Source organism: Mchenga conophoros, linkage group LG1 (genome assembly GCF_057382185.1).
Source record: "Mchenga conophoros isolate Kocher_MC1m ecotype Shallow Benthic linkage group LG1, M_conophoros_male_GT1.1, whole genome shotgun sequence".
NCBI classification, from domain to species: domain Eukaryota; kingdom Metazoa; phylum Chordata; class Actinopteri; order Cichliformes; family Cichlidae; genus Mchenga; species Mchenga conophoros.
Genome location: NC_140526.1, coordinates 19,371,458 through 19,397,905, shown reverse-complemented (window position 1 = coordinate 19,397,905; position 26,448 = coordinate 19,371,458). Strand labels below are relative to the sequence as shown.

Genomic DNA, 26,448 nt, shown 5'->3' with positions numbered 1-26,448 from the left:
TTTATTAAATTTTAATGAAATTTGCAGATTGTTTCAGTGGAGTTTAATAAACTCAGCCATCTGCACCTTGCTATCTAAAATATAACAGGACACTGGAGTATATTCTCGAGCATCTCACACTTCTGATAATCAGTTGTCTGCTTGACATTTATTCAGCGGTATAAAAACTATAACTTTAATCTCAGCCAAACCGATTTACTCAGGAACAAATAAAATACTGAAAAAAGCCAAACAATAACATTTTTAAGTTATCTAAGTGACTTATATATGTTTAACCTGAGTAGTGAAAGACGGCGGTGGGTTTGAAAACGATTTGCCGGGAGTCCAGTGTTCTCACGGCTCTAGTGAGCCTTGAACCCCGGCTAGCTATCGAGCTAGTGGGTAACAGACGTCTCTGAAAACATCGGAGCGCTTTTGAAAATACGTGGTGTCTTGATAAACTGAGCAGATATTTGAAGTTTACACAGCTACATTCTCACCTGAAAATATGTTAAACGTTTATTTTGTGACCCAGAAAGAATAATAAGAGTAATATTAAAACTAACTAGCTGCCGCCATTGTTGGAAACTGAGCAGGGCCGTGCTATGAATTCTGGGATAGGTTGGGCCATGAAGTATACACCCGACCCATCCTTCAAATCTGGGGAAATGAAGGACGCATTTCTCGGCCGCATTTGTCGGAGTCTTCGAATTTGTACAGGCTTCGTCGTGTTGCTGTAACGTAATCGGCCTACAAATGCGTTCACAGGAGGATGCGCTTACTGAATTCGGACACAGCTACGATACCGGACACTGCTTCTTCTTCTTCAGGGTTTAACGGCAGCTGGCATCCTTGTACATGCAGTGCTGCCATCTTCTGTTTCGGTCCATTATTACACTCTTAAATCCTGCTATTATTCCTGCGTCTTTTGGGATCTTACAAAGCTTCAAACGACGCGTCGACTATTAAATTAGTCATCGACGATTTTGAAAGTCAACGTAATCGTGACTAGTCGACTAATTGTGGCAGCCCTATTTGGTGCACAAATGAGTCTGCTGTGAGGAATGACACCTGTTATTTTAGCTTTAAGTGACAGGTTATCTTTTTCTCCAACTGTCGGTAGTGTTGCTGCATGTAGCAAGAGACTCCCAGCAGTTAACAGACATTTATGAAACTTGGTTAGCTAGCATTACCCAACATTCTGTTCTGTGGCATACAGTTAAAAACAGTTTCTCAAATTATGTTTATTATTATGCTATGATGTCTGCCCTTTTTAAGATGGTTTGTTGCGGGTTTTTAACTATGTTATTTTTTTTGCATCACATGATTAGAACATGAGTAAGAAGGGCACACATTATAATAGAGATCTCATCCAAATACACTCCACAGCACTCCTAATAGCCAAAAATACATTAAATATAAACCTGCACATAAGTCACAGTAGGCATTTTGTCTGTTCACTGGTGTTGTGGTACTTTTACTTTTTTTCAATCCCCCTCAAGTCTCCATTTTAACTGCATCTCAACCATTTAATCTCCAATGTATTATAGTGGCGTAAAAAGCCTAACTTCATGAAAATGATGTCACTGCACAAATATTTACAGCCCCAACCATATATTTCACTACTACATAGTTGTTCTATCCTGTGCATTAATGAGGAATAACCTTTCAGACATGGCTTAATGAGGGTGCTGAAAACTATAAATCTGCGCAGATATTACTTCTGGAAAAACAATTTAATAAGACCACAGTCATCCTGAATTCCCATCCTGAGATAAGCGCAGGCAATTCCAAGTTTACAATCATGTTGCCCAACTCTGACATATCATTGCGACAGATCACATCCATATTCTGAAGCTGGTGAGCACAATTACACACACACAGTGGCAATGGGTGGGGAAGCAGTCATGTGATCAATTGCAGGAAAGATAATAATTTGTTTCATTCAGTAGCGCCCTAACCGCTGTGCTTGGAAACCAGTCTCCAGGGCCATTACATAATGGGCTAAGCTGTAGTTAGCCATAAAACTGTCGAGTGGTTACACATCACAACGATGCCAGGCCAAAGAGCTGCACACAGCTTTTAACCGCTACAATAGCAGAGCATATTGTAAGCCAGTAACACTATGTCTTTTAAAAAGTGATGACAGAGTATTAAAACTCAAAGTACGATGTGTTTGGGGAAAGTGCGTCCACCTGCTTGTGATTAAATTGATGCTAATAATAGGAATGCAGAGTAAGTCACAAAAAAAAAACTTGGAGAATAAAAGCCAAGAAACACTACAGTAAAGGTCCAGAAATCTAACTAACTAGTAAAATGAAAGCCAAACAAATGCAAATAAATAAATATATATCTTTTGTATGAGCAAACCAGATTGAGCTAAAGGAAACGCAGCACCTGAAAAATCCAAAGGCAAACACAGCAACAATCCCAAATGAACACAACTGTATGATCTACTTTCAGTTTAAAAGCTTGTTTCTGTTTCACAGTGGGGTCTTTGATACAACAGTCTGTTTAACCCTACACCCAAACAATACATAACTGTGCTGCTGCTGGAAGCTGCTGAGGGCGGTTTTGATGTCTAGGACACAGCTTCTTATGACGGAAACCTATACTGATGGTGTGACTCCTAGCCTGGGGGAGGGTCATCTCAGGAGGAGGAAGAGGGAGATGTGGAAAGGGGAGGGGGATTAAAGAGAGGAAATAAAGACATGAGGGGCGAGAAGAAAATTGTCCTGTAGCCTGCAAGCCTTTCAGTCCTGCTGCCTCCAGTAAATGATGTGCCTTAATCTCAATCAGTTTTTTTTAGGATGTCTTTCCACCACCAAAGGGCATATGAGGGTGAGTTGAAAGGAGTCACTTACTTACCCATTATGTTTGAGTTCATAAAAGGTGTTGGGGACAATCCTTCATGGGACACTAATCGACTGTCACTCAAATGATCGCTGTAATGAGGGCTGTCTGCGAAGCCCTGAGGGAAGAGATCAGAATATTAAGCACATTAGTAGGCAACTTTGATAATTGTGTGCTATAGCGTACTCCTAATTAGCAAGGCGAGAACACAATTGATGCCAATAAAATCTGCAAGAGAAGCCCAAAAATTTGAAGAGAAAGATGGTTCACATTAATAACACTGGTTCATATTTAAACCCCCAGTATCTGCCATAAAAAATACAAGAACTCTATAGATGTTTTAGTAACCTCTCATAACAAGCTGCTATGTGCATTGCATTTTGTGATCTACTGGAAATTACCATAGTAAGGAAGGCTACACGAAATCGGTCAAGAAGAGGATGTTTTAGTAGCTAGCAGAAAACTACTAGCTAAGTGGTAGTGAAACTGTAAAAAGTATCAAGTAAATTGGAAAAGTAGAACTTCTGAAGTAAAAACTGTATTACCTCTCAACAAATAGTTGGCATCCTCCATGTAAACTACATGCACCATTCAAATGCTACTGACCAAAGCAATCACAACAAGGCCTTTGGTCCAGCATCGCGTACTTCTTTACGACCAGTCTCACTTAACGACAAGTCTGGCACACATTTTTCCACTAGCAACCAGTGACAACCAAAAGGTCCCTGTAAGACTGAGGCCTTACTGGTCCTGGGCCATCAGGCTGTTATATTAACCCAAGAGATTTTATCATGTTTTACCATTATTTTATGTACAGGGTGGGCCATTTATATGGATACACCGTACTAACATGGGAATGGTTGGTGATATTAAAGTCCTGTTTGTGGCACATTAGTATATGTGAGGGGGCAAACTCCTCAAGATGGGTGGTGACCATGGTGGACATTTAGAAGTCGGCCATCTTGGATACAGCTTTTGTTTTTTCAATAGGAAGAGGGCCATGTAACACATCAAACTTATTGGTAATGTCACAAGAAAAACAATGGTGTGCTTGGTTTCAACGTAACTTTATTCTTTCATGAGTTATTTACAAGTTTCTCTTTGTTTACAGCCATTGACATGTCGAAGAGGTTAACACGTGAGAAGCGGATCGAAAGTGTGTTGATATCTGGTGAACGCAGTAACCGGGTCATTGCAGCAGATTTCAATGCAAAACACCCTACGAGACCACCCATCTCCCATGCTACAGTTAGCAAACTGCTTGCTAAGTTTCATGAAACTGGTTCAGTGTTGGATTTGCCAAAATGTGGACACAAGAAAACTGTCACTAATGAAGAAACATCAGTGGCTGTCCTAGCTTCATTCAGCAAGAGCCCACAGCGTAGCACTCGCCGAATGTCACTGGAGAGTGGCATTAGTCGAACATCCCTTCGGCGGATATTAGCTACTCACAAATGGCACCCTTACAAACTCCAGCTACTGCAGCATCTCAACGAGGATGACCCAGATTGGCGCACAGAATTTGCAGAATGGCCAAAAAATTTGAACAGGACCCTCAGTTCACGCAGAAGATTTTCTTCAGTGATGAGGCAAACTTTTATGTGAATGGTGAAGTTAACAAACAAAACCACAGCTATTGGTCTGACACTAACCCACATTGGATGGATCCCTCCAAGACTGCTGGAACAACAAAAGTGATGGTTTGGTGTGGTATATGGGGTACAACGATAGTGGGTCCATTCTTCATCAATGGAAACCTCAAGGCCACTGGATATTTGAAATTGCTACATGATGATGAGTTTCCCTCTTTGCGCACTGAAGCTGCACGTTCCCTGAGTTTTTCCAGCAAGATGGTGCACTACCACATTATGGGTGCCAGGTCCGAGCTAGATGAACAGTTTCCTGGAAAGTGGATTGGTCATCGTGGGCCAGTTGAATGGCCCCCAAGGTCTCCCGATCTGACCCCCTTAGACTTTTATCTTTGGGGTCATCTGAAGGCAATTGTCTATGGTGTGAAGATACGAGATGTGCAGCACCTAAAACTACGGATACTGGATGCCTGTGCTAGCATTTCTCCTGCAGTGTTGCTATCAGTGTGTGAAGAGTGGGAGAAGAGGGTTGCATTGACAATCCAACACAATGGGCAGCACATTGAACACATTTTATAAGTGGTCAGAAACTTGTAAATAACTCATGAAAGAATAAAGTTACGTTGAAACCAAGCACACTACTGTTTTTCTTGTGACATTACCAATAAGTTTGATGTGTCACATGGCCCTCTTTCTATTGAAAAAACAAAAGCTGTATCCAAGATGGCCGACTTCTAAATGGCCACCATGGTCACCACCCATCTTGAGGAGTTTGCCCCCTCACATATACTAATGTGCCACAAACAGGACTTTGATATCACCAACCATTCCCATGTTATTATGGTGTATTCATATAAATGGCCCACCCTGTACAATAAAATATATCATGCAAACGGAATTCAAAACCAAACTCTTTAACCCTCTAACACCAAGTGTGTCATATATGATACATACTTTTTTTCCCCTCGCCTAAAAATAAGAAAACATAAGAATTTGCACAATAAATTTTTAAGCAATAAATTGCACATAAATGTCAGATATAGCAAAAATTATACAAATGAAAATTCATACATGGAACTTCATATTTCCTCTCTTGTCTTTTTATTTGATTCAAGTTTCAATAAATACTCCAGTGTTGTTGGGGGGGGGGGGGGTTGGCAATTATTTCTTAGTTCAGGCTTTACATGGTTAAAACAGGTCTCCAAATTCCACAAACAGGCCACCGACTTTCTCAGTATAAGAATTCTGTGCTGTCATCTTAAACCCAACAACTCTTTACCTTAAATGTATCTATAGTTCTATAAAATCAAAACGTATAAATCCAGTTTCTTAAAGTATTCTGTCTTATTCAGTCGTTTTGTGCAAGTCATAAAAGGTCTGTATACCATTTCATGCTTGCAGATGGTGTTGTTTAACAGAAGAGGAAGAAACACAGAGATGCAATCCTCCACCATTTCCAGGTACCTGCAGCTTAAAAAAATTGCCTTTTTTTCTCCTGCAGCTTAACAGTGCCTTTTCATGACAGTTATCAGCTTCAGGAGCTCAGGTCTAAATATCGGTCACAGTATGGTTTTTGAAAACTTGGGGTCCCATGTAATAAAAGATGCTTCGTTACAGTGCTAATCCCAAGTCCTGTGAAAATCCTCCTGTGCTCCAGTAAAATACATCTTCCCAAACTACATTAACTCCCACCAGAGGGACCGAGCAGCAGTGGGCTTGCATTTGTATGGAGCTATTTTCACCAACTCATACCCATTGCATTCAACATACAGTTTAAAAAAAAAAAAGAAGTAAATCTTATTATCCATCTTTTCTTGTGAGTGGATGGAGTAATTTCAAAGGCAGTGGAGTGTTGTGCTGTGTCGAGGGAATCCTCAGAGATTCCCTATTGTGCTCCTGCCAGGCCGCGCTCACTGTTAATCACACCATGAACCGACTCAATAACAACAACAGCCCCGTGAGAAGCTCTAGCACACATACACAGACTTACACATACGGAAAGCATTCCTTCTCATATACAAGTAAAAAGCATCAACCTGACCACTCTCTGCAAGGTTGCTGACCAAACTATGAAATACTGAGCTATGGTCAGCAGACAGTGAAAACAATGGTTAAACAACAAAAATAGATTCTAATCATAAACATAAACATAAACATAAAACCATATGAAAAGCTCTACTTTTTTCTTCCTTTTTAAAATTTGTGCAAATATCAAGAAGAAGAAAAAATGTGTGGTTTCACAGAGACTTATAGGTTGAACTATTTCTTGGCTGGGAACACACCAACTTTCAACAGTCTCTGCTTGTTGCCTGGCAAAAACTGCTCATGGCCAGAAAACAATCTGACAAAAGTTGATATCAGACCAAATTGTCAGCTCGTTAAAACTGTTTTCATCCTCAGTCTTACTGCAGCTACTCCAAACAGTTTCCAGGGGAGAGGGGATTTGGTTTTCCCTCGTTGATCACTAGAGACCAATATATCTGCCTGAATCTAACATGAGGTTAAGTCACTATGCCAACATACTAGTTTAGCCAGGACTTTAAAAGTGTGGCAAAGAAAAAAACAGTTCAGTAGCCATGCCTCATGGGTGAAGAAAATAAGTGAGCACTGGCAATTTAAAATTTCACTTCACGAGCACTTAGCTTGGCAACAAGTAGCAAATTGTACTTCCACTAATGGCCATTTGAGGCTGGCTTCAAAAGCGAGCTATTCCCCACAGACTCTCTGGCTAAAATGCCAAACTTCAGCTATGAAACAAACACGTTTAGAGCCTGATACAAACAAATAAGTTTTAAGGTTTTAAGGATAGATTCCCCCCTTCGTAACAACTGCAACAAATCCATTTGGATTTTATGAAGAAGTGAAGTTAATGAAGACATTATGATGTCCAATATTTGGAATCACTGAGCTGGACCTCTCACTAACGCCTGCCTTGTTGGCGTCTTTTTAATTTAATCAAAAAGACAAACAATAAGGCCAGCTGTGAGGCACAGCATAAGCAAGAAGTTTATGCTCGAGTTTTGCTGAATGAAATTCTAGTTTGTTTTTGTTTGTAAGTTATATGAATGCAAGGTGCACCCATAAACAACTCCAGGAGGGGCCAGTGGATGATGACAGGACTACATCCATATTTTATATACATTCTATGACTGACAGTAGTGTTAATCCTGCCCATGATGCTGACTGGGAATTTGTTGCTTACTTTTCCACTGAAAACTTGCAGTTTTATGTCCAACCACCTAAGGAATGAGTCTCATGGAGCAGATGGATTTAAAGGTCTGAAGCCAAGCCAAACCTGACACAAAATCTAATGTAAAATTTCAATTTTTTTGTTGTTAAAATTCACAACATTTTACTAAACTTTAGAGCAATATCCCCCTGTTTTCACCCTTAAAGGTGAAAAGATATCTTTAACATACAGTGTTGTACAAACCTTTGCATTCAACTCCATACAGTGTATATATGTATATACATTTAAAAATATTCATGTATGTATGTATGTATGTAGGTAGGTAGGTAGGTAGGTAGGTAGAGAGAGAGTTATATATTTATATATATTTGACTCTACACAGGAAAGTTAAGCAAAATATCAAACTGAAAAGCACTTCCTTTCAGTTTTATAATTGCAAAGCAGGAAGAGACCATCAGGGTCAGTCAGCAGTGCAGGAAAAAGAAGTAGGAGGGTAACGGTCAATCCAAGCTTAGTGCATGTTTCTACATTCATCTGCGTGTTCACACTGGGACTGTTAGATCATCAATCAAAGGTCCCTCATCATTCCCAAACACTGGTGGCCTACATCCATCCAAGACACTAACACACGCTGTCATTGTGCCACAGGGCCACGTTAGCACTGGTGGCTAAATAACTGTCAGATCACTGTGGCAGCGTACAGGCCGGAGCCCATGCCTCATTCCCCAGTCGCTCGCCACAGCGTTTAAAGAGTCATCTCTTCCACACTCTGTGTTGCATCCCAGGTGAACATGTGGCTGCATGTGGCAGCTTGGGAAGTAATGATATGGTCATGATGGATGCGTGTGGGGTCGAGTATCAAGTTGGGGCAGGGCACTAGGGAAGTGGGGGTTGTTGTGTAGTGGCGGTGGGCACAGCCCTGCCTGTCAGACCGCCAGCCTACAGCCACAGCTGCCCAGGATACATCGAATGGCTGGGAGCCAAGGTCAGCACGCCAGGGCTCGGGACTGTTCACAGTCGACTGGTCACACACTCGTAGCAGCAGCTCAAACAAGCTCAGGGACAACACTGAATTCCCTTTGTAACACACTGAAAGATGAAGCACTCAGATTTTTTTCCACGAGCCTTGGACAGATACAATGAACAGAGAAAAACTGGGAAATCTTAGAAAGTAAGTCTTGTTTTTAATTTAGTTATTTGATACTAATTTAATAAGTTCTATAAATTACACTGAATCAAATCTCCAAAGTTTCACCTGAGATAAGAACAATCCAAGAGTCTGTTCTACTGTTCTGTCTCTGCCTAAAAAAATTCAGGAAAAAGGGGAAAACAGCAAGATTTCTGCAGCTCAATTTAAAAATCTCATCTTCTGTAAAGATGCAGAAACATATAAATGATGGTTTAATTGCAAATAGATTTTTAAAAGTTTATCTTAGTGGAACAGCTTCTATAAATTGCCTATGCAAATGTCAGGCTCTTGCTGGGATAGGTGATTCAGCAAATGGAACTCAGTAAACAGATGTATTTGAATTATATTATCCAGAAATCTCAGTCTTTACACAATATCTTTCACTAGATGGTTTGTAAATGCAAAGTTGGCAATCACAGAAATCCGAGTTACTCTAACTTTTACTGGCACCACCTGATTTTAATATCGGCCTGTTTTGGTTATGGTCTGTCCTGAGTGCTCAGGTTCAAGAAAAGACATTGACAAGTTAGTAATTCCCATCACCACAACAATACTCCCTTACTAATGCTTATAATTAATGATTACAATTAGGTTAAATTAGCCAAGATTATTCACTTTGTCTGTCTCTTGTGTGCAAATTTATATTAAGTTAAAAAACAAGGCTAGAAAATTGGTTACAGGAAACGTAAGACAGATTAGTTCTAAATGGAAAAATGGATCTGAAACAAACAAATTAAATGTTCCATTTATGAAAATAACAATGTTAATATTTAGCCTGTCTACAAATTTGCATCATACATCATATCCATTTCCACTGCAGGTGCCTCATTATTTTAAAGCTTTCATTTAGGTAAATTTAAGCAAAACACTATGCTAATCAATCATTATTTAGCTGTTATCGATTACAAAGCACATGAACACTATGGCTTCTTCAGTGAGTTCAGTACTGCCACACACAGTCATTTATTTAGTAGTGCTGGGGTTATTACTTCAGCCATGCTGTGTTCAGACTTTGGTTGCTGTGGTTTCCTTTGCCTGCCTGGCCAAGAACAGTGTTATGGTTTACCTACTAACAGCCCACCATTACTGAGACTCCTGTAGTGACGTCTGGTAAGGGCTTGTGGTCAGGGCTGCTGTTTAAAATGTAAATTAAAGCAGTGTTCTCGTAGCTATGCCGTGCAACAAGCACATATATCATGACATGAGGAGATTTTGCTGTGATATTAATATTTAGTGCAGTTATGCCTCAAAGTGGACCGTTATGCTCATGTGTGCCCCTATATTTTTATTCTTTCATTCTACTACAGTAGCTTTCCATGATTTCAAGTTTAAAATATTCCCTATTTTACCTTATAATTTTTCTTTGCTGCACCTGTTTAGTTCATTCACTGTCTGAAACAAGCTTTTTTAGTTCAACACTCTTTAAGCCAACATTGTGCTGCACCTTGTTAACATTAAGTTTCAATAGCAGCCTTTGGTGCCTGAGATGACCATGATATGGTTCAGTCATTCAACAGTAAAAACCTACAGCAACCTCCTTGTGACAGGAAAAATCAGTTGGCTGCCCTGTGACCGCACTGAATGCTTACTGCACATGCAACACCCTTAACCTCAGGGTGACCACTTTTGATCACAAAGTGATTGCACAATACGTAGCAAAGTGTCTCCAAAAAGTCATGGTCTGACTTGGACTGCACGCAATCACTCACAGATGAGTGGCGCTTTATAAGTAACCACTGTCTAATTTATAAACATAGATGGACTGCCAGCACACTGTAATCAATCTTAGTCAGTCTGTGCCAGTGAGCTTAAGTCATCTGCAATGAATCTCTTTGCAGTGGGGACCCAACTCAACTGGTTGAAAGGTTATGTTCTCTATTCTATATGAGGTTCTAACAGGACCAGAAGTGGTTAATAATTGAATCTCTTTTTAATGTGAATTTCTGGGAATATAGACAGCAGGCATCAGTCTTGTCGTGTCTTGATGTACCAAAATCAATGAAAGACAGCAACAGACACCTCTCTTTACTCACCATTTCTTTATATAGCACTCTGCATTTAATCATTAGTTAGTGTTGATCATTTCCCTAAATCCCTCGTTTTCCACAGTGTTGATGGGAGCCATATCTTTGGTCAGGTGATAAGTGATAGCCTCCGTAATTTCTTTGTGCCTGCGGGAGTTCGACGGGTATAGGGAAGCGCTGCATAAGGTTCCCGTTATTGGTGTTTGGGTGGTTGACCGGGACGGATTTTCTCCTGTCACTTTCTCGTCATCCCTGACGTGCTCTCCGTTGTTTTTTCCCTGCTAATTTTAGCATCACACGGCACAGCTTCTGTATCACGTGGTATAAGGCTCCGCCCTTGTCATTTGTTGAGCAGGAAGAGTGAGCGCTTGTTTTCATGCAGATTACGTCCCGGATCAAAATGCGGTACAATCGTCGTCGTCTTTTTTTTTTTTTTTTTAAATCGTTGTCATTTGGAAATGAGATCGCACATAAGTATGAATCGAGATCGCGATTTTCTAACGATTAAACGTGCAGCCCTAACTGATGATGTATTTATTATTTTCTTTAGGCTTTGGTTTTGTGAAATTTTTTGTTATTCGTTTTTAATTCAGTTCTTTCCTTTTATTTAGTTATTTCATGAGTATTTTTCTTGCGGTAAATAATAATAACAAAAAAACTTTTTTTTTTAAATATGCAGCTTTTCTTTGAATCTAATTAGGTCACCTTTCAGATGGTCAACAATGTTTGCGAGCAGACATCAAAACTATGTGAACTGTATTAAAAAAAAATCTCAAAATACATTATTCATTGAAAAACCTGAAACTGTCTGGACAGATTACTATAGTCTATTGAGCTTTACAAGAAAAGCCACTTCTTTCCTAAACCAGCATATGCGGGATATAATATTCTATAGGGTATATAAATCAAATCTGTAAGGTACGTACGCAGCTGTGTGTGAGTGTTGACATGCACGCCTTATGGAGGTGCAAACAGCTGTCTGCTGGCTGATGGTGTGCCTTGTAATGTCAGAATCACTCATTTATATGCACCTGGAGCAAAGATATCTCAAGCGTCTCAGTCTTATAATTCAAATCAAGCTGCCTATGTTACCATAGCCTGTAGATGTTCATTCGGGAAGGGCACAGAGAAATAAACAAGGTAACGCAGCTCGAGTGGCTCTGACATTTAACTGAATTCTAATAGAAAGTGACAGGAGATTGACATTAAATGAAATTCATACAGGGCATCTAGAACAACCAATGTGTGAGGGACAAACAAACGGGAAGAGCTGTTCACACTTGCTCACACAAACAGTGAGATGTTCTCACTTAAACAAAGAGATACAGTTTCACATGGAAATGAACATGCACACATCTTGTTCATTATTTTACAAATGAACTACACTTGAGAATATTTTGAAGATACGATTTACAGTGGATTAGGTCATCACAAATAAAGCTACATGACCTTTAAAATTTTTTAATTCCATGACATATCATGTTAATTTACACTCCTTAAAGTGACAAATTTAAACAAATTTCTCATTTCTACTTCACACAGGCCTGAGATCATAGGCTAAATTGTACTGAACTAACTGTGCATAGTGCAGGGTAGCAGAGTGCTGGATATCAGCAGATATTAGTTATGGACAGAATGAAGAAAATAACTAAAAATATTGTTTTCTGTAAATATCTTCGGATATGCAGCCATGAATAAGTTGATCCTTTAATTTTAAAGTCCACCATTTGCCATGATTTAAAAAAGGACTAACATTAAACATTTACATTTACAGACAGGCTGATTGGCCTGCGGAGATGATCACAAACCATATTTTCCTGCAATGCAGCTTATAACATAATAAACATAATATTGTCTTGTTTTCATGGAGAGTAAAGTTTTTAAATGTACGGCAAAAAGCACCTGCTTATTCTGAAGCTCAGTTTTCTGACTGAATCAGTGGATCAACAGATAAAAATCTTGCAACTATTTTGGTAACAGATTAATCCTTGGCATTTTACATTCTCAAATTAGATTATTTTGCCTGCATTTCTCTGTTTTATATGATTTAAAAATAAGTATATTTTGTTCAATTAACCAACAAAAGGAGAAACAAACCCATATTTAATTTAACATGCGGATATTTTCACTACTCTCAGTATTAGACACTCAAACTGCCGATTTAGTTTTGCAAAATCGTGACAGGGTATTTTTTTTAATCTTTCATTTATATCTTTAATTTAGTCATCTACTTTCTGACAGGGATTGGATTATTTTATCAATCCCTTTATCAAAAGTCTTATTATGTTATTGAAAAAGACCTTGCCTCATTGTGGAAATGAATAACAAGCACCATTTAAATATAGCCTGAACTGAAATATTTTTTAAACTAAAAGGAAGCTCAAGAATAACACCAGATTCCAGTGTTTTCTAACCTTTGCTGGTCCCGTCTGTCACACAAATACATGTCTATCATAGGTCCAACAGCAACAATGGTGCTGGGATAAGGTCTTTGTTATAGTAAGTGTTAAACGATGTGCTGTGGAGCAGAAAGGTCACTCAGGAGCATTATCGTGTGGGTCATCTTACCCGTGAGGACTCATAAGAAGGACTGGACTCATAGGAAGGACTGGACTCGCCACCTGGGGTCCAAGATGCTTGGGTGGTCCGCTCATCCATACCTGTCAGAAACAGAGAGCACAACTCAGTCAGAAAGTCACGATTACCCTCACAGTTCAGTGTACCCGTACCACATGTACCTGTGTCTTCACTCAAACAACACCGGTTTATTTAGTGTCCCTGTGGTTGTGTTTAACACGACATCTTCTGTTTATAACTCACTGTATATAATGACCCTTATATTTATATTTGCTTTTGTAATCTTTTTAACTATAAAAAAATGTTTCTTACACATCTGTTCTGGCATGGCTAGAACATTGGAAATGTGTGGAAAATATATGAACCTTTTTTTAACATTAAAGGCTTTGATTTCTTACAGATTTGCTGGCAAATTTTTTTTGTTTTTGGGAATTTTCAGACATTTCAATTATGTAAAGAGTTTGTGTGTTTCCTCACGGAATATTTATTTTGTAAGTAGCAAAAGACAAGCACGAGAACAATCTATATAAATCTGTGTTTGTCCAATTTACGTTTCTAACTTTTTTTTTGGTATAAAAGTTATTATAATCCATAATGAATTAGATTATCTGTAAAACATATTCTAATGTAAAGGAAAGAGTTCACGTGTGAACTAATAATATATCCAACTAATCGTACTATAACAAATTAAATTTCTGTGTCTCTGTTTGCCTGTGAATTCCTTCCACAAGATTGACACCTAATGAACCAAATTTGGCACATAGGTACATCACACAGATATAACTTTTATCCATGTGACATGATGCTATCATGTTGCCTGGCAACCACCTACCAGGACTAAAATGACCCATGTGCAGCGTTCATGCACTTACAACACCTTATAAAAGCATTGTATAATTTTTATTTCACAACAATAATATCCTACTCAGCAAATATCGAATGTAACTGTTTTTCACATTTTCCAATGGCAATGTTTAAATCATTAACATTACAGTATAACATCTGACAATTAAATACATTATACTATATATCCATCCATCCATTCGCTTCCGCTTATCCTTTTCAGGGTCGCAGGGGGCGCTGGAGCCCATCCCAGCTGTCATAGGACGAGAGGCAGGGTACACCCTGGACAGGTCGCCAGTCTGTCGCAGGGCCAACACACAGGGACAGACAACCATTCGCACTCACATTCATTCGCACATTCACACCTAGTGACAATTTGGATTATCCAATTAACCTATCCCCACAAGCTGCATGTCTTTGGACGGTGGGAGGAAGCCGGAGTACCCGGAGAGAACCCACGCAAACACGGGGAGAACATGCAAACTCCACACAGAAAGACCCCGGCCTGATGTTGGAATTGAACTCAGGACCTTCTTGCTGTGCGGCAACAGTGCTAACCACCGTGCCATCGTGCTGCCCTATATTATATATAATATACTATATATAAAATATATAATATATATAATATAGTATGACTCCTATATCTACCTATTTCTTTGTCAAAACAAATCTACCACCCATATTTTTTTTAATTTTCTCAACGTGATTAAGTTTACCAGTTTGACAACAGCACAATAATAATAATGAAAAAAAAATGCACTTCTCTTTTATTCTGGCTTTTCCAGCTTGAAATGTTTTCTGTGGGGTTTTTTTTCCTTTTTCAATTTTCATTATTAAGAAATATATCTGAGTTTCGGGTGGTTGTCTGAACAAAACAAGATATTTGCATATGCTGTTCATTTTCTAATATTTTATTCAGGAAAAAAAATCTGGAGGAAAATAATTCACAGATTTACTGATGACAGTAATTAGTGAAATTAGTTCTGAGCTGCAACACTTAATGTCCGCCAAAAAACATCTTCAGCCAGCAGCTTTGGATATAACAATGACCACAAATGAGCAAAAAGGAAAAAACAAAAAGAAAAACTTAATAACCTGGGTGGGTCACATAAACAGACTCTTGTCTTGCTTACAAGTTGGAAATGCTATTTAATTACAGGTGCAAGCCTTTGGTCTGATTAACACCCAGACTGCCATGACAGCAGTGTGATTTTTACAACAAAACAAAAAGAAAAGTGACTAACTGATATCTTTAAATGTGACACATAAATATATTTTTCCTTCAAATTCTCCTCATGTACCACAAAGCAACCAGAAACTTGGTAATCCGATGTATGGCAGGCTAAACAGCTGAGCACTGAAACGTGATAAAACTCATTTTCTAAATTAAAGAAAACCTGAATGTTTCAAAACTCAAACTGATAAACAAATAAAATCAATAACGCCAACCAATCTGCAAAGCTAGAGCATCTGGCACAGCTTGAAAAACACAATATCTGATTTTTACAATCTAATTTATGTGATATAGTCAGTAACAAATATTTGATGCCTCGATTGAACATTATTGTGCTCCTGTAATAGCCAAAGTCACCACAAAGAAAACATAACTGCAACGCGGGTAAAGCATCAATATTCTCGAAGTTATTGATTGTCCCTGTTGTAATAATATCTGTCCCAGTAAAATGCAATCCCATTTGTTCATTTCCAACTTCAAATAAAGAATATCAGATTTTATAAATATTGGGTATGCTCAGAAAAAATAATACAACAAACAAAAAAAACTTTTTTTTTACACTTTAACAGGTTTAACAAATTTAACAGATGATATGCAGCAAAGTTGGTCTAATAATCAAAAAAGCTGAATTTTTCCAAGTGAAACTAACAAACAACAAGTAAAAAGCAAAAGTTAATTATGCACAGCTAAAAACAAACCTATAATCACTGATCAAAACGTGTTTGGTGGTGGTCCTCTGATTCACCAACATCTAAATACAGCTCTGCAGCCCTACATATAATGTTCAGTTTCACCTAATGAGGTTCAGTGCAGCTTACATGGAACTTTTTATGCGTCACTAAAGCTAATAATCACAAACAAAGCCCTTTGGTGTTATCGGAAATTGATGAGGATGTGGAACAATGATTACAAGATACGGAAAAAATACCCAATCTGAAATGATACTGCAGTTAGATTTTTTTTTTTTTAATTTTTAGTGTCAATACTACAATTTCAGCCTCCATTCTGCCAAGAACTTCTTAGTCAGAAACCTGTTTGTCTAATTATACATTTTACCCGAAAGTCAGTGACATTTCTGTAACCAGAAATCACGCACCAGTGAGCAGCGCAACAAATAAGTTTCATCCTGACAGACATGGTGCTTTGCTGCTTGCACGGAGTAGATTCATTTCCTCTTCTTCAGTGGGCAAACTATAAAGTTAATTTGTCTCGCTTTTGTGATTTGTCGGTTTTGTCATCCACATTTGAGGCCGTGATACTCGTGTTACTAATTGAACTACTAGTGTTGGTAGTGTGATGACACGATGGTGACATGCTGTCGCCCAGCTGAGGCATTTTACACTGTGAATGTAACAATGGTCAGTGTTTGCAGTCTGGGCCACTGGTTGTCATCTTGTCTGATTACCATCTCCAAAAGGGCTCTAGGGTTCCCTCTCTTCTCGGTACACAGACAGCCACCACAATGAGATTACTCACTGATACAAGAGGATAAAGAAAACACACAAATACACTGGCTGGCTGCAATGTAAGCATAATGAAACATGGAGAATCAGGTTCACATTCATCGTTTTTTTAAGAAATGTTTGGTCTCCGAGTGTGTCTCAGGGTGTTTTCCACTATGTTAGACTAGAAGTTCTTTACACTGATAGAAAGGGGAGTTTAACTGGTCCACCCGACTTGAGCTCAAAGTGGGCGTTATGTGGCCCGCAGTGTCCAATGACTTTGACGTCCCTGCATTAGACTGAGCTCTTTTTTTTTTTCTGTTCTATGACTTTAAGACCTGTCCACCTCATCTGATTTTTGTTCTCCAGCTTAATTGACCAGCAAATTTGTAGGAACATCCCTAATATTCAGTATGTAGTCCATCAAACCATTATCAACAACATGTTTTCAGTAGAAGGCTCTGGGTGAAAAAGCAAGCAGTGTGGTTGTAGTGGTTGTGTTTGTAATAACATGCTGACTCCTCCTTTCTTACCATCTCTACGGCATCATTCATGAACAGCTTGCACCAAACCTAGATTCAGTTAAAAGCCAGCCAATAAAATTATTTGTGCACTTTTTGTACAAATGAAAAGATTTGAGCATTAAGTTCAATATTACTGATGCAAGAAAATTCAACAAGGCTGTGAAAGTGTCTGCTCAGCAAACTGCAGGAAAAAAATAGCCAAGCATTACAGTTTGTATTTAGAATTTCACTACTAGTGACATTTGCTGAGATAGGAATCTATATCATCTTACTCACTTGGAGAATGAATACTTTCCATCACTCGAAAACAGTTGGCAGCACAACCACACGCCAAATGTTATGCATTTATTTTACAAAAAAGAGCATTTGGTCCTGGCAGTATCTGAAATACACTTAACATAACACATGGGGCCCATAATACATAAATTGCTCCTATGGGCAAAGACAGTGACACATTTTGTATACAGTGGTCCCTCGCTATATGTTTTGCGGATTTTTTTGTGCAATTTTGCATGCTTTTTTTTTTTTGCAGTGCAATCAATCAATCTCGTACCGTGTCTCCTGTACAGTACAGAATGCATTCAGCTTGTCAAATTTACATAAATCTTCGATCGCTAGCAGTGTGACTCTGAAGTGCTGTACTGTATGTTTGTAAGTTTTCTACCCAACAAACGCACCAATGCTGACAAAACTTTTATACACCATCAAAGGCATAACACATGGGGCCCATAATACATAAATTGCTCCTATGGGTGAAAAGTGTGAAAATTTTCATGCCTGTCTGAGAAAAGTGTATAAAATGTGTAGCCTTAAAAAAACCTATAATAGCCTTAAGCCTTAAAATCTATAATAATTGTCAAAAAATTAAGTTGGCTACTTTACGGATTTCACATATCGCAGGTTATTTTTAGAACGTATACATATATATATATATATATATATATATATATATATATACGTATGTATGTATGTGTGTGTGTGTGTGTGTGTTACCAGTCATTTGGGAAACCTCAAGAGCTGTAGAGTAAGTTTGAAACAGTTATGCATGTACTTTCTCATACATTCTCATATTGGGTTCTCAGTTTTGGACCCTTGGGCTATATCTATTTCCATGTGTGCATCATGGCGTTACATGAGCGTTGGCAGAGGAACAGAAAAAAAAATCTAAATCAAGATGGAAAAAGGCTGCAGTAAAACTGATGGCCAACTAATAATGAGTTGCAGCTACTATATGGAAGTACACAACTGTACTAAACTGCAGGATTACAATTTGCAAAAGAACATGAAAAGAAGCTTGATGAATACTGGGTGTATAATCTTTGTCTATATGAGGCCGAGATAAATCTGTTTGACTCAGATGAGGTGTGTGGCATGAAAGTGGGCCGGACGACCACAGTAAATGAGATGCAAACAGTAACACACAAAAAGGACTGTGATGACCTGTGGCTTGTGTTTGTGTATTTGTCGAGTTATATTTTATTTCTTTGTACAGTTTTGCTTCTTATTGGGGGGGGGGGGGGGGGGGGGGGGGGGGTAAGTACATTGAACTTGTGTGTAATAAAATCTTCTATATAACAAAACACTAGCTAGAAACATTATTTCCTGTCTCCAGACACAAGGTACTAGAGACTAGACGAATCTCCCATAAGTGCCCAAAGGAGACAGACAAGGTTCTGACAAAGATCTGGCCAGGTACACTCAAAAAACCAGAGCAACGCAAACATATCTTGAGCATTTCTTCAGATATTGGTGCAACACTATTATCCCACTATCCCAGTAATAAAAAGGTTGACTAACGCTCATTACGCTTCTACCATGGGGCCTTTAATGCAGTAAATGAGGGCTGTGGATCATTTGATAATCAGATCTATTTTCCAAAGGGATGTATTCACTTCTGGCAAATAGTGCAGCGTGATATAGTTTCCATGTCTGTTAGAGTAATGCTAGGGTTCACACAGGTCCGAGTGACGTAAATTTCTACATCGCAAAGATGATGAATGTGAGGCTCTGTGCAGACGTCCACATGCCTGCCAATTTTTTTGTGACCACACAGACTTGTCCATGAAGACACTACTCCACAATACACAAGTACACATGGGGCCCCTCAGGGAGAAGGTTTTTGGGCTTGATGTCTAATTGATGGTTTCTTGTATAAATGATCTTAGAGCAGCCCAGTCAAAACTATGACTGTGCCAAATGTTTTCACGCAAATCACAATAATGTGAAATAGCAACTGAAATCAGACAAATCCAACTGATTCCAACAGGGATACACAGGGTTAACATCAACCCTCCATTACTCCATATAAGCTACACTTACACCACACCTTTTTATTTACCACAATCTTTTGCACTAGCTACAAACACTGGCTACAAAACAAACATGTCCATGATTACAGCTAGAAACAGTGAATTTCAAACACGCCGTTTCCTGACATAATCGACAATCTCAAACACTATATTTCAACAAATTTAAATTAAGACCTGTTAGCCCAAAATTAGGGATGCATCTAATCGGGACAGAAATGTTGATAATATGAGGTGTGATCAAGAGGCATGAAGCACAGTTCAGGCTGTTTGCTCTGAATGTTCTCCCTCAGAAACTTCAGACTGACCCCAGAGGAAAAGAAATTCTTATGCACGACCGTGTGACTATCAAGAAAAACAAACGGCACACTCGTGGATGTGCTCCTGACCTCACTTGCCACTTTTGTTCATTGACACTGACAATTCTTTAACTGAAACATGCTCATTTGTAGATGGACACAGTTTGAAAGAGAAGTTTAGGATTGCTCTCTGCACAAGTTCAAGGGTGTGTGCAGAAATCACAGAGCACACAGTGCAAGTGGTCATAGCGGGACATGCAGGAAGGAAAAATAAAAGTGGGGCTGAAAATGGTCAAGAGATGCACGTGAAGATAATCTTAAAGGGAGAGATCGGGTAAACTCAAATCAGATACGGTTTTTGATTTTCATGATCTGGTTTCCAGAACATTTTGATTACACCTCATAACATTCAGCCTTTACTCCTCCCTTTCTCGCAGGGAAAGATTACTTTTCTCTAGAACTTCTGCTCTACATCACACTGCCCTGATTCATTTGGCCAGAAAAATATTAACCACTGCAAATGTCTTATTTGGCATCTATATTAGATATGAGAGGAGCTGGAGCCTATTCATGAGGTGCAAGTCTGTCTATCACAGGGCCAACACAAAAAGACAGACAACCAAGTTATGGTTTCTCCAATTCTGCTATCAGAGATCAGCCAAACAAATATATTAAGGACTTCAAGCATCCACCGATCTAAGATAACCTGAGCCACACTCCAGCGAGTCCACATTCACAGAGCCACATCACCAGCCTTACCTTTATATTGAGAAACCTAATGATAGTAGGGACCTGATTTGTTTTGCATAATTCCTTTTAAGAAGTTTATCTGTCCCCTGGATTTTTATTTCTTTTTCAGGCGAATCTGAGATGCGGTCAGGTGTAACGGAGGTGAAGAACTGACATGGAATTACCCCCATTACAAACTAATATTTTATTTTTAGAAACAAACACGGTTATTTAACAGCAAATAAAAGATGTAGTGTTACCATAAAACAATAATTAGAGTTATTATAGTTCCAATTTAAAACTATGTGTGGAAAAACTGTTTAATTATCACACTCATATTCACACAAACAGCCAATTCAGAATCACCACTTCACCCAACACACATGTCTTTGGGCTGCGGGAGAAAGCCAGGGTACATGAAATGAACTCACACAGGGAGACTTGAGCCAGCCAGTGTATTCAAACCTAGGAGCCTTCCCGCGAGGTGACACCCTGCAGGGTATCGTTCCTTCATACACGGTTGAACAATTTTAACTGGCATATGCTTACATCCTTCAGGTATCTTCTCTGTAATGCATTTCTAAATCATTGAAAACTATCTTGACTTTACAGGCAAGAGTATTTATTTTTGTTAGGTGACATCAATCTGATAATTAATAACCAAATCTGATGCTTTGCACACAAAACTGACCTCAAAGTGAGGCAGCAGCAGTGACGCTCTCTTTGTAGCTACGACCGGCAATGAGACATTTCATTTTGGGATCCATCTGACTGACAAACCAACCTACAACAGCTGCTGGTCACAGTCAACAAATGTACCACTACATACCCACTAAATGAAAATTACCCATTTCACAGCAGCCCCACTCCACTGAAGAGTCAATGGCCTCATCAGATTTGCATCATCAACACAGCTGGAGGAGAGAAATGATGAATCTCCGTTAGAGCCACTTTGGCTATTTTTTCCAATCCATCTTTCTCTGACACACTTTTGAAGGGTCCTGCATGTCCCACTCTGCCTCAATTATCTGGCTATGCCCAGCTGAGATGCAATAATCCAAACCCTCATTCCCTGCAATTTCCACACTCATGACTGCACACTCACTTGCCTTAAGTTCACAATCACTTATGTAGGTGCTTCTTCCCCTACCTTGAGGATCAGAGAGACATGAGCTCTGGCTGTAGGCTAAAGGGAAGAGGGATTTACCCGCTATAGGTGTCAGTGCTGGAATATTTAAATTAGAACGTATACATGCATACATATGCAAACTAAATTTAGCCTCCTGAAATTACAATCCAATACAAGAGTCAAAGTTGTGCGGATGCTTGTTTGTTGGAAAAAAGTGGTATAGCTCATACGAGCAGTTTTTGCTACAAAAACACAAAATACTAAAGCAGACAATAAATTCCCTCTCGCTATTTAGATGTAAGACACTTTTAGTGGCTCATCTTCTCCATGATACTGCAGCGTGATATAGTTTCAGTAGTGAATTTTGCTGAAGTTCCACAGGAAATATTTAAGATGTGACTTAACAAAATTTGAAACTAAAAAACAGAAAAGCTAAAAAGCTATGGAAATCTTTCCAGAGTGTGTCTCTTACAGCAAAATATATCCTGTGACACGAAACCATAAATGGATGTAGAAATATCATGCAACTCAAAAACACTTGAGTGTAATCTCTCTGTCCTACATCTAATTATTTATCAATCAAGTTATATATCTATATAGATATATAATTTTTTAAAAACACAGTGGATCATTCAATCTCAATTCATCCAATTAAAAAAAACCACCATGACATATTTTGAGTATAATATTAACAGAAAGGTGCTCTTTGTAAAATAGTTAATTTAGATTTAGTATATGGTGTCATACCTCAGAAATATCACAGTGAAGAAATATCAGTCCCCTACCTGCAAAGTTATGGTTTCTCCAATTCTGCTATCAGAGATCAGCCAAACAAATATATTAAGGACTTCAATCCACCGATCTAAGATAACCTGAGCCACACTCCAGCGAGTCCACATTCACAGAGCCACATCACCAGCCCTACCTTTATATTGAGAAACCTAATGATTGTAGGGACCTGATTTGTTTTGCATAATTCCTTTTAAGAAGTTTATCTGTCCCCTGGATTTTTATTTCTTTTTCAGGCGAATCTGAGATGCGGTCAGGTGTAACGGAGGTGAAGAACTGACATGGAATTACCCCCATTACAAACTAATATTTTATTTTTAGAAACAAACACGGTTATTTAACAGCAAACAAAGATGTATTGCAAATTAAAGAACAAAAACATCTGAAGTGTTACCATAAAACAATAATTAGAGTTATTATAGCTCCAATTTAAAACTATGTGTGGAAAAACTATTTAATTATCTAACACAAACAGTCAAACCTAGACTGTAGGGGGAATAAAAGAACTGAAACAAAGCTGCCTATTTATAAATCTGTACTTAGATAGAAATAAGCAAAAGGAGACATTAATACCTAATCTGAGCTCTTTAAATCTGCTCTAAACATAGTTCATGTCATAATAATAAAAATATCTGCAGATAGTATGTTTCTCACAAAATATTACATTTACAAATTGCAAATAAAATCTACAAAACATCTTGTAATTACACAGTCACGCCCACATAATTTTTATCATTTTTGTTTTTAACCAACAGCCCAGGTGTAGCCTTAGTTCAGTTTTGAAGAAAAAACTTGGTTACCAGAAGACACACACCGGTGCCAATGAGCTTTGAGCTGTAACTTACAATTCTCCACAGAAAAAGCACCAGGCTGGCCACAGTGTATTTAAGAGCACCTTCCTACAATAAACCACAACAGCACATAGTTATGCCTTACAGTGCACTGCATGGACAACACCAATGTTTAGTCATCCTAGTAAAAATGCTTGTTTTGCAGATAAATCAACGTTAAAGAAACCTGTTTCATTTTTTGTCATCAGCTTGCTGCAGCAATGACAAAACAACCCAGCTGCTGAAAACATCCACAATTGGAGAAACATTCACTGAGGTTTCCACCTGTGTAATCTGACACAATCAAGTGAAAAAGCTCTGCAATACATTTCCTGTCTGGCACTCCTGTAACTTGTTTCAAATCGGCTCTGACTTCTCAGGGAGCAGATAGTAGTGGTGGCGGCATGCTCAGATTTATTATTTTTTATAAAGGTATACCTAAAACACTGTCACATGAAAACCTTCAAAAATATTGACAACGCTGTTGTCAATGTGAAACTTTGTGTTATTATTACATTACATGAACATATGCGTGGGAAGCTTACCAGAAAGGTGCGACTATTTGAAAATTCTCAGAGCAATTTCACTAGAATTTCTTGCCATTTGTTTTACTGAAGAGACCACACACACACACACACACACACACACACACACACACACACACACAGCATCATCGTTACTTGAATGATTAGGTATTATAAAAGTCAGCCCCGCAGTTCATGTGTGACAGCTCTGTTCTTGTTTCTTTGTCATTTCTCCTCAGTGTGTGTCTTTCGTTTCGCAGATAACCGATGACAACGAGGCTTTGTGGATGCACACAAGACATGCTTTCACAATACATAAAGCTCGATTGTTGACTTTCTCTAGTGGCACATCAGACAATAGATGTGCTTCGGATTCATGTCCTGTAGCGTTTATAGATATAGGAAGCGATCCAGAAGCAGAAAAGCTTAACGCTAGTTATTACGACCAAACCACCTACTAACCCTAACCCAAAGAGACCAGAAATTCATGGAAAACACACTTAAAAGTATGCGTATATTTGAGGGGCATCATCAATATGCTCCTGTAATCTTGCTCAATAAGAAAATGTCACACAATCCCACTAGGGATATTAACAGCATTTTCCTGAAGGAAACCTTACAGCGAATCCTTAACCACAAGCTGACAAAAGAACTGCCTAATTAAAGCATCTGACAATGCGATGAAAAAATGAATAACACTCACATTAGATCAATAAAACATTTACACCCGTCTGTGTCCTAAACCAAGCTTTGTTCTACATCTTTACTACAGCACTGCACTACAATTCCAGGTGGAGGGCTCATGTTTCAAGCACCAGATGTGAAAAGCACACACACACAGAGGAGAGAGAAGAATCACATGCAATGCTGAAAACTAAGACAGTTTTCTTCCAGTCTCCATTTATATAAATAAGTCCAAACAGAACTCAAACAAATCAGAATCAGGTAAACAACCGATCTTCAAGTGCAGAATTATGAGTCATGCGAGCAGGGATAAAGAGAGACTACGTATCAGAGGGTTTACAGAGAGGTCTTTGGGACCAGGTCCTACCTGATGCACTGAACTGACTGCTTCCAAGTGTGGTAGGCCTATTTTTCCCTCCGCTTACAGGTGGAGAGAACATCTGAAAGGAGAAACACAGAAATGCATACCTACAATTAGAGCAAGTCAGATGTGCAAAAGCAACCATTCACATAATCCAGTGCCATGACACTAAATCAAGGTTAGCCTGTGAAATCATACTACTCGACATACTAACAGGAATTGATCAATTAGTCATTATTAAGCCTGTTTAATCATCACATGTCTTGGAGCTGCATGGCAAAGCGTTTAAAAAAAACCCAACCTACCGCACTAAAGTCCAGCAGGTCACTTAGTTCCTTGTCAGTTCCGAGAGCGGCAATCCGCTGCTGGGGGTTCATCCTGGCGATCTAGAAAGCTGGAGAAGACAAAGTCCATCAGATTACATCTTTGCTGGTTTATTGAGCAGAGGGGACTAGTACCACATGAAATGACTGCCGCGGGAGGTATTTGTTATGGATGAAGAATAAAGACCATCACTGTGAAGTAAAGTTGACTATGGCTTTAACCTTCATGTGGCAAACACGGACAGAACGGGCGTATAATCACTGATGAAAGTGTGCAGAAATGTTTCTCTTTACTTGTTTTCTCTCACTGCGCTGATTAAGAGAGATGAGACCGTTAGTAGGAGCGCTCTGAATGGATGGCTCTGCTTGTTAAAGCCAGGACCTGCAGCATCGCGTTAGAGCGCCGTCAACGTGCCTCTGTTATCACTCCGAGACGTTTAAACGACCCTCTGCCCGGGCTGTCACTAACCGTGTTAATGTCAGTGGTCTGTGCGGCTTATTTTCCACGTATAACAATGGTTATCGCCTACTGTTCGCGGAGGCACCTAACGTCGCTTAGCTAAGCGGCTAACACTAGCTGCAGTCCCTAGTTCATATGGGTTGAAAATAGCTAGCGAGCTGCAGGCAGCTGCAGCGTTTTTAGTCCGTGTAGACAGCAGTACGGAGAAGACAATGCCCTCCGATAGACCGAAACGTAAATTACAGACCACTTCAAGACAGGCAACACAGATAAACAAATACTGTAAATGATAATCTCAATTTCCAGCTCCGGAATACAAAACGCAGTGATGGTCTTTCTCAACTCCCAACTTCTTTCACGGGTCCGAAAGCTTTTTGGCAAACTCCTTCTGATATTTTACCTGTTTTCCGATTAAAATCCCGACTAGGGTGATCTGGTGAAGCGTCGTTTTCTGAAAAGACGCCTCAGAACAGCGAAATGTGGGTTTAAACAGCAATTACTGGGGGAATATCCTCTATATATATCAGTTACGAGTTTCCCTTAGGCAGACATTTTTGCTTTGCAAAAGCC

The 26,448-nt window shown here is 39.0% G+C and overlaps 1 protein-coding gene across 5 annotated transcripts in view; it reads right to left on the bottom strand.

Moving 5' to 3' along the window:
- tcf12 (transcription factor 12) overlaps positions 1–26,448 on the bottom strand; it is an 84,879-nt gene extending 58,431 nt beyond the window's left edge. For 4 of the 5 annotated variants that reach the window (XM_085269300.1, XM_085269313.1, XM_085269307.1 and 1 more), the window contains exons 1-5: positions 26,279–26,447; positions 25,401–25,489; positions 25,102–25,174; positions 13,393–13,484; positions 2,848–2,950 (exon numbers count right to left, since the gene is read on the bottom strand). In XM_085269300.1, coding sequence (XP_085125426.1) covers positions 2,848–2,950; positions 13,393–13,484; positions 25,102–25,174; positions 25,401–25,472 — 340 coding nt within the window. In that variant the 5' untranslated portion in view covers positions 25,473–25,489; positions 26,279–26,447. Of the gene's footprint in view, positions 1–2,847; positions 2,951–13,392; positions 13,485–25,101; positions 25,175–25,400; positions 25,490–26,278 lie in introns of all 5 variants that reach the window. The other variant, XM_085269321.1, reaches the window with a different exon arrangement.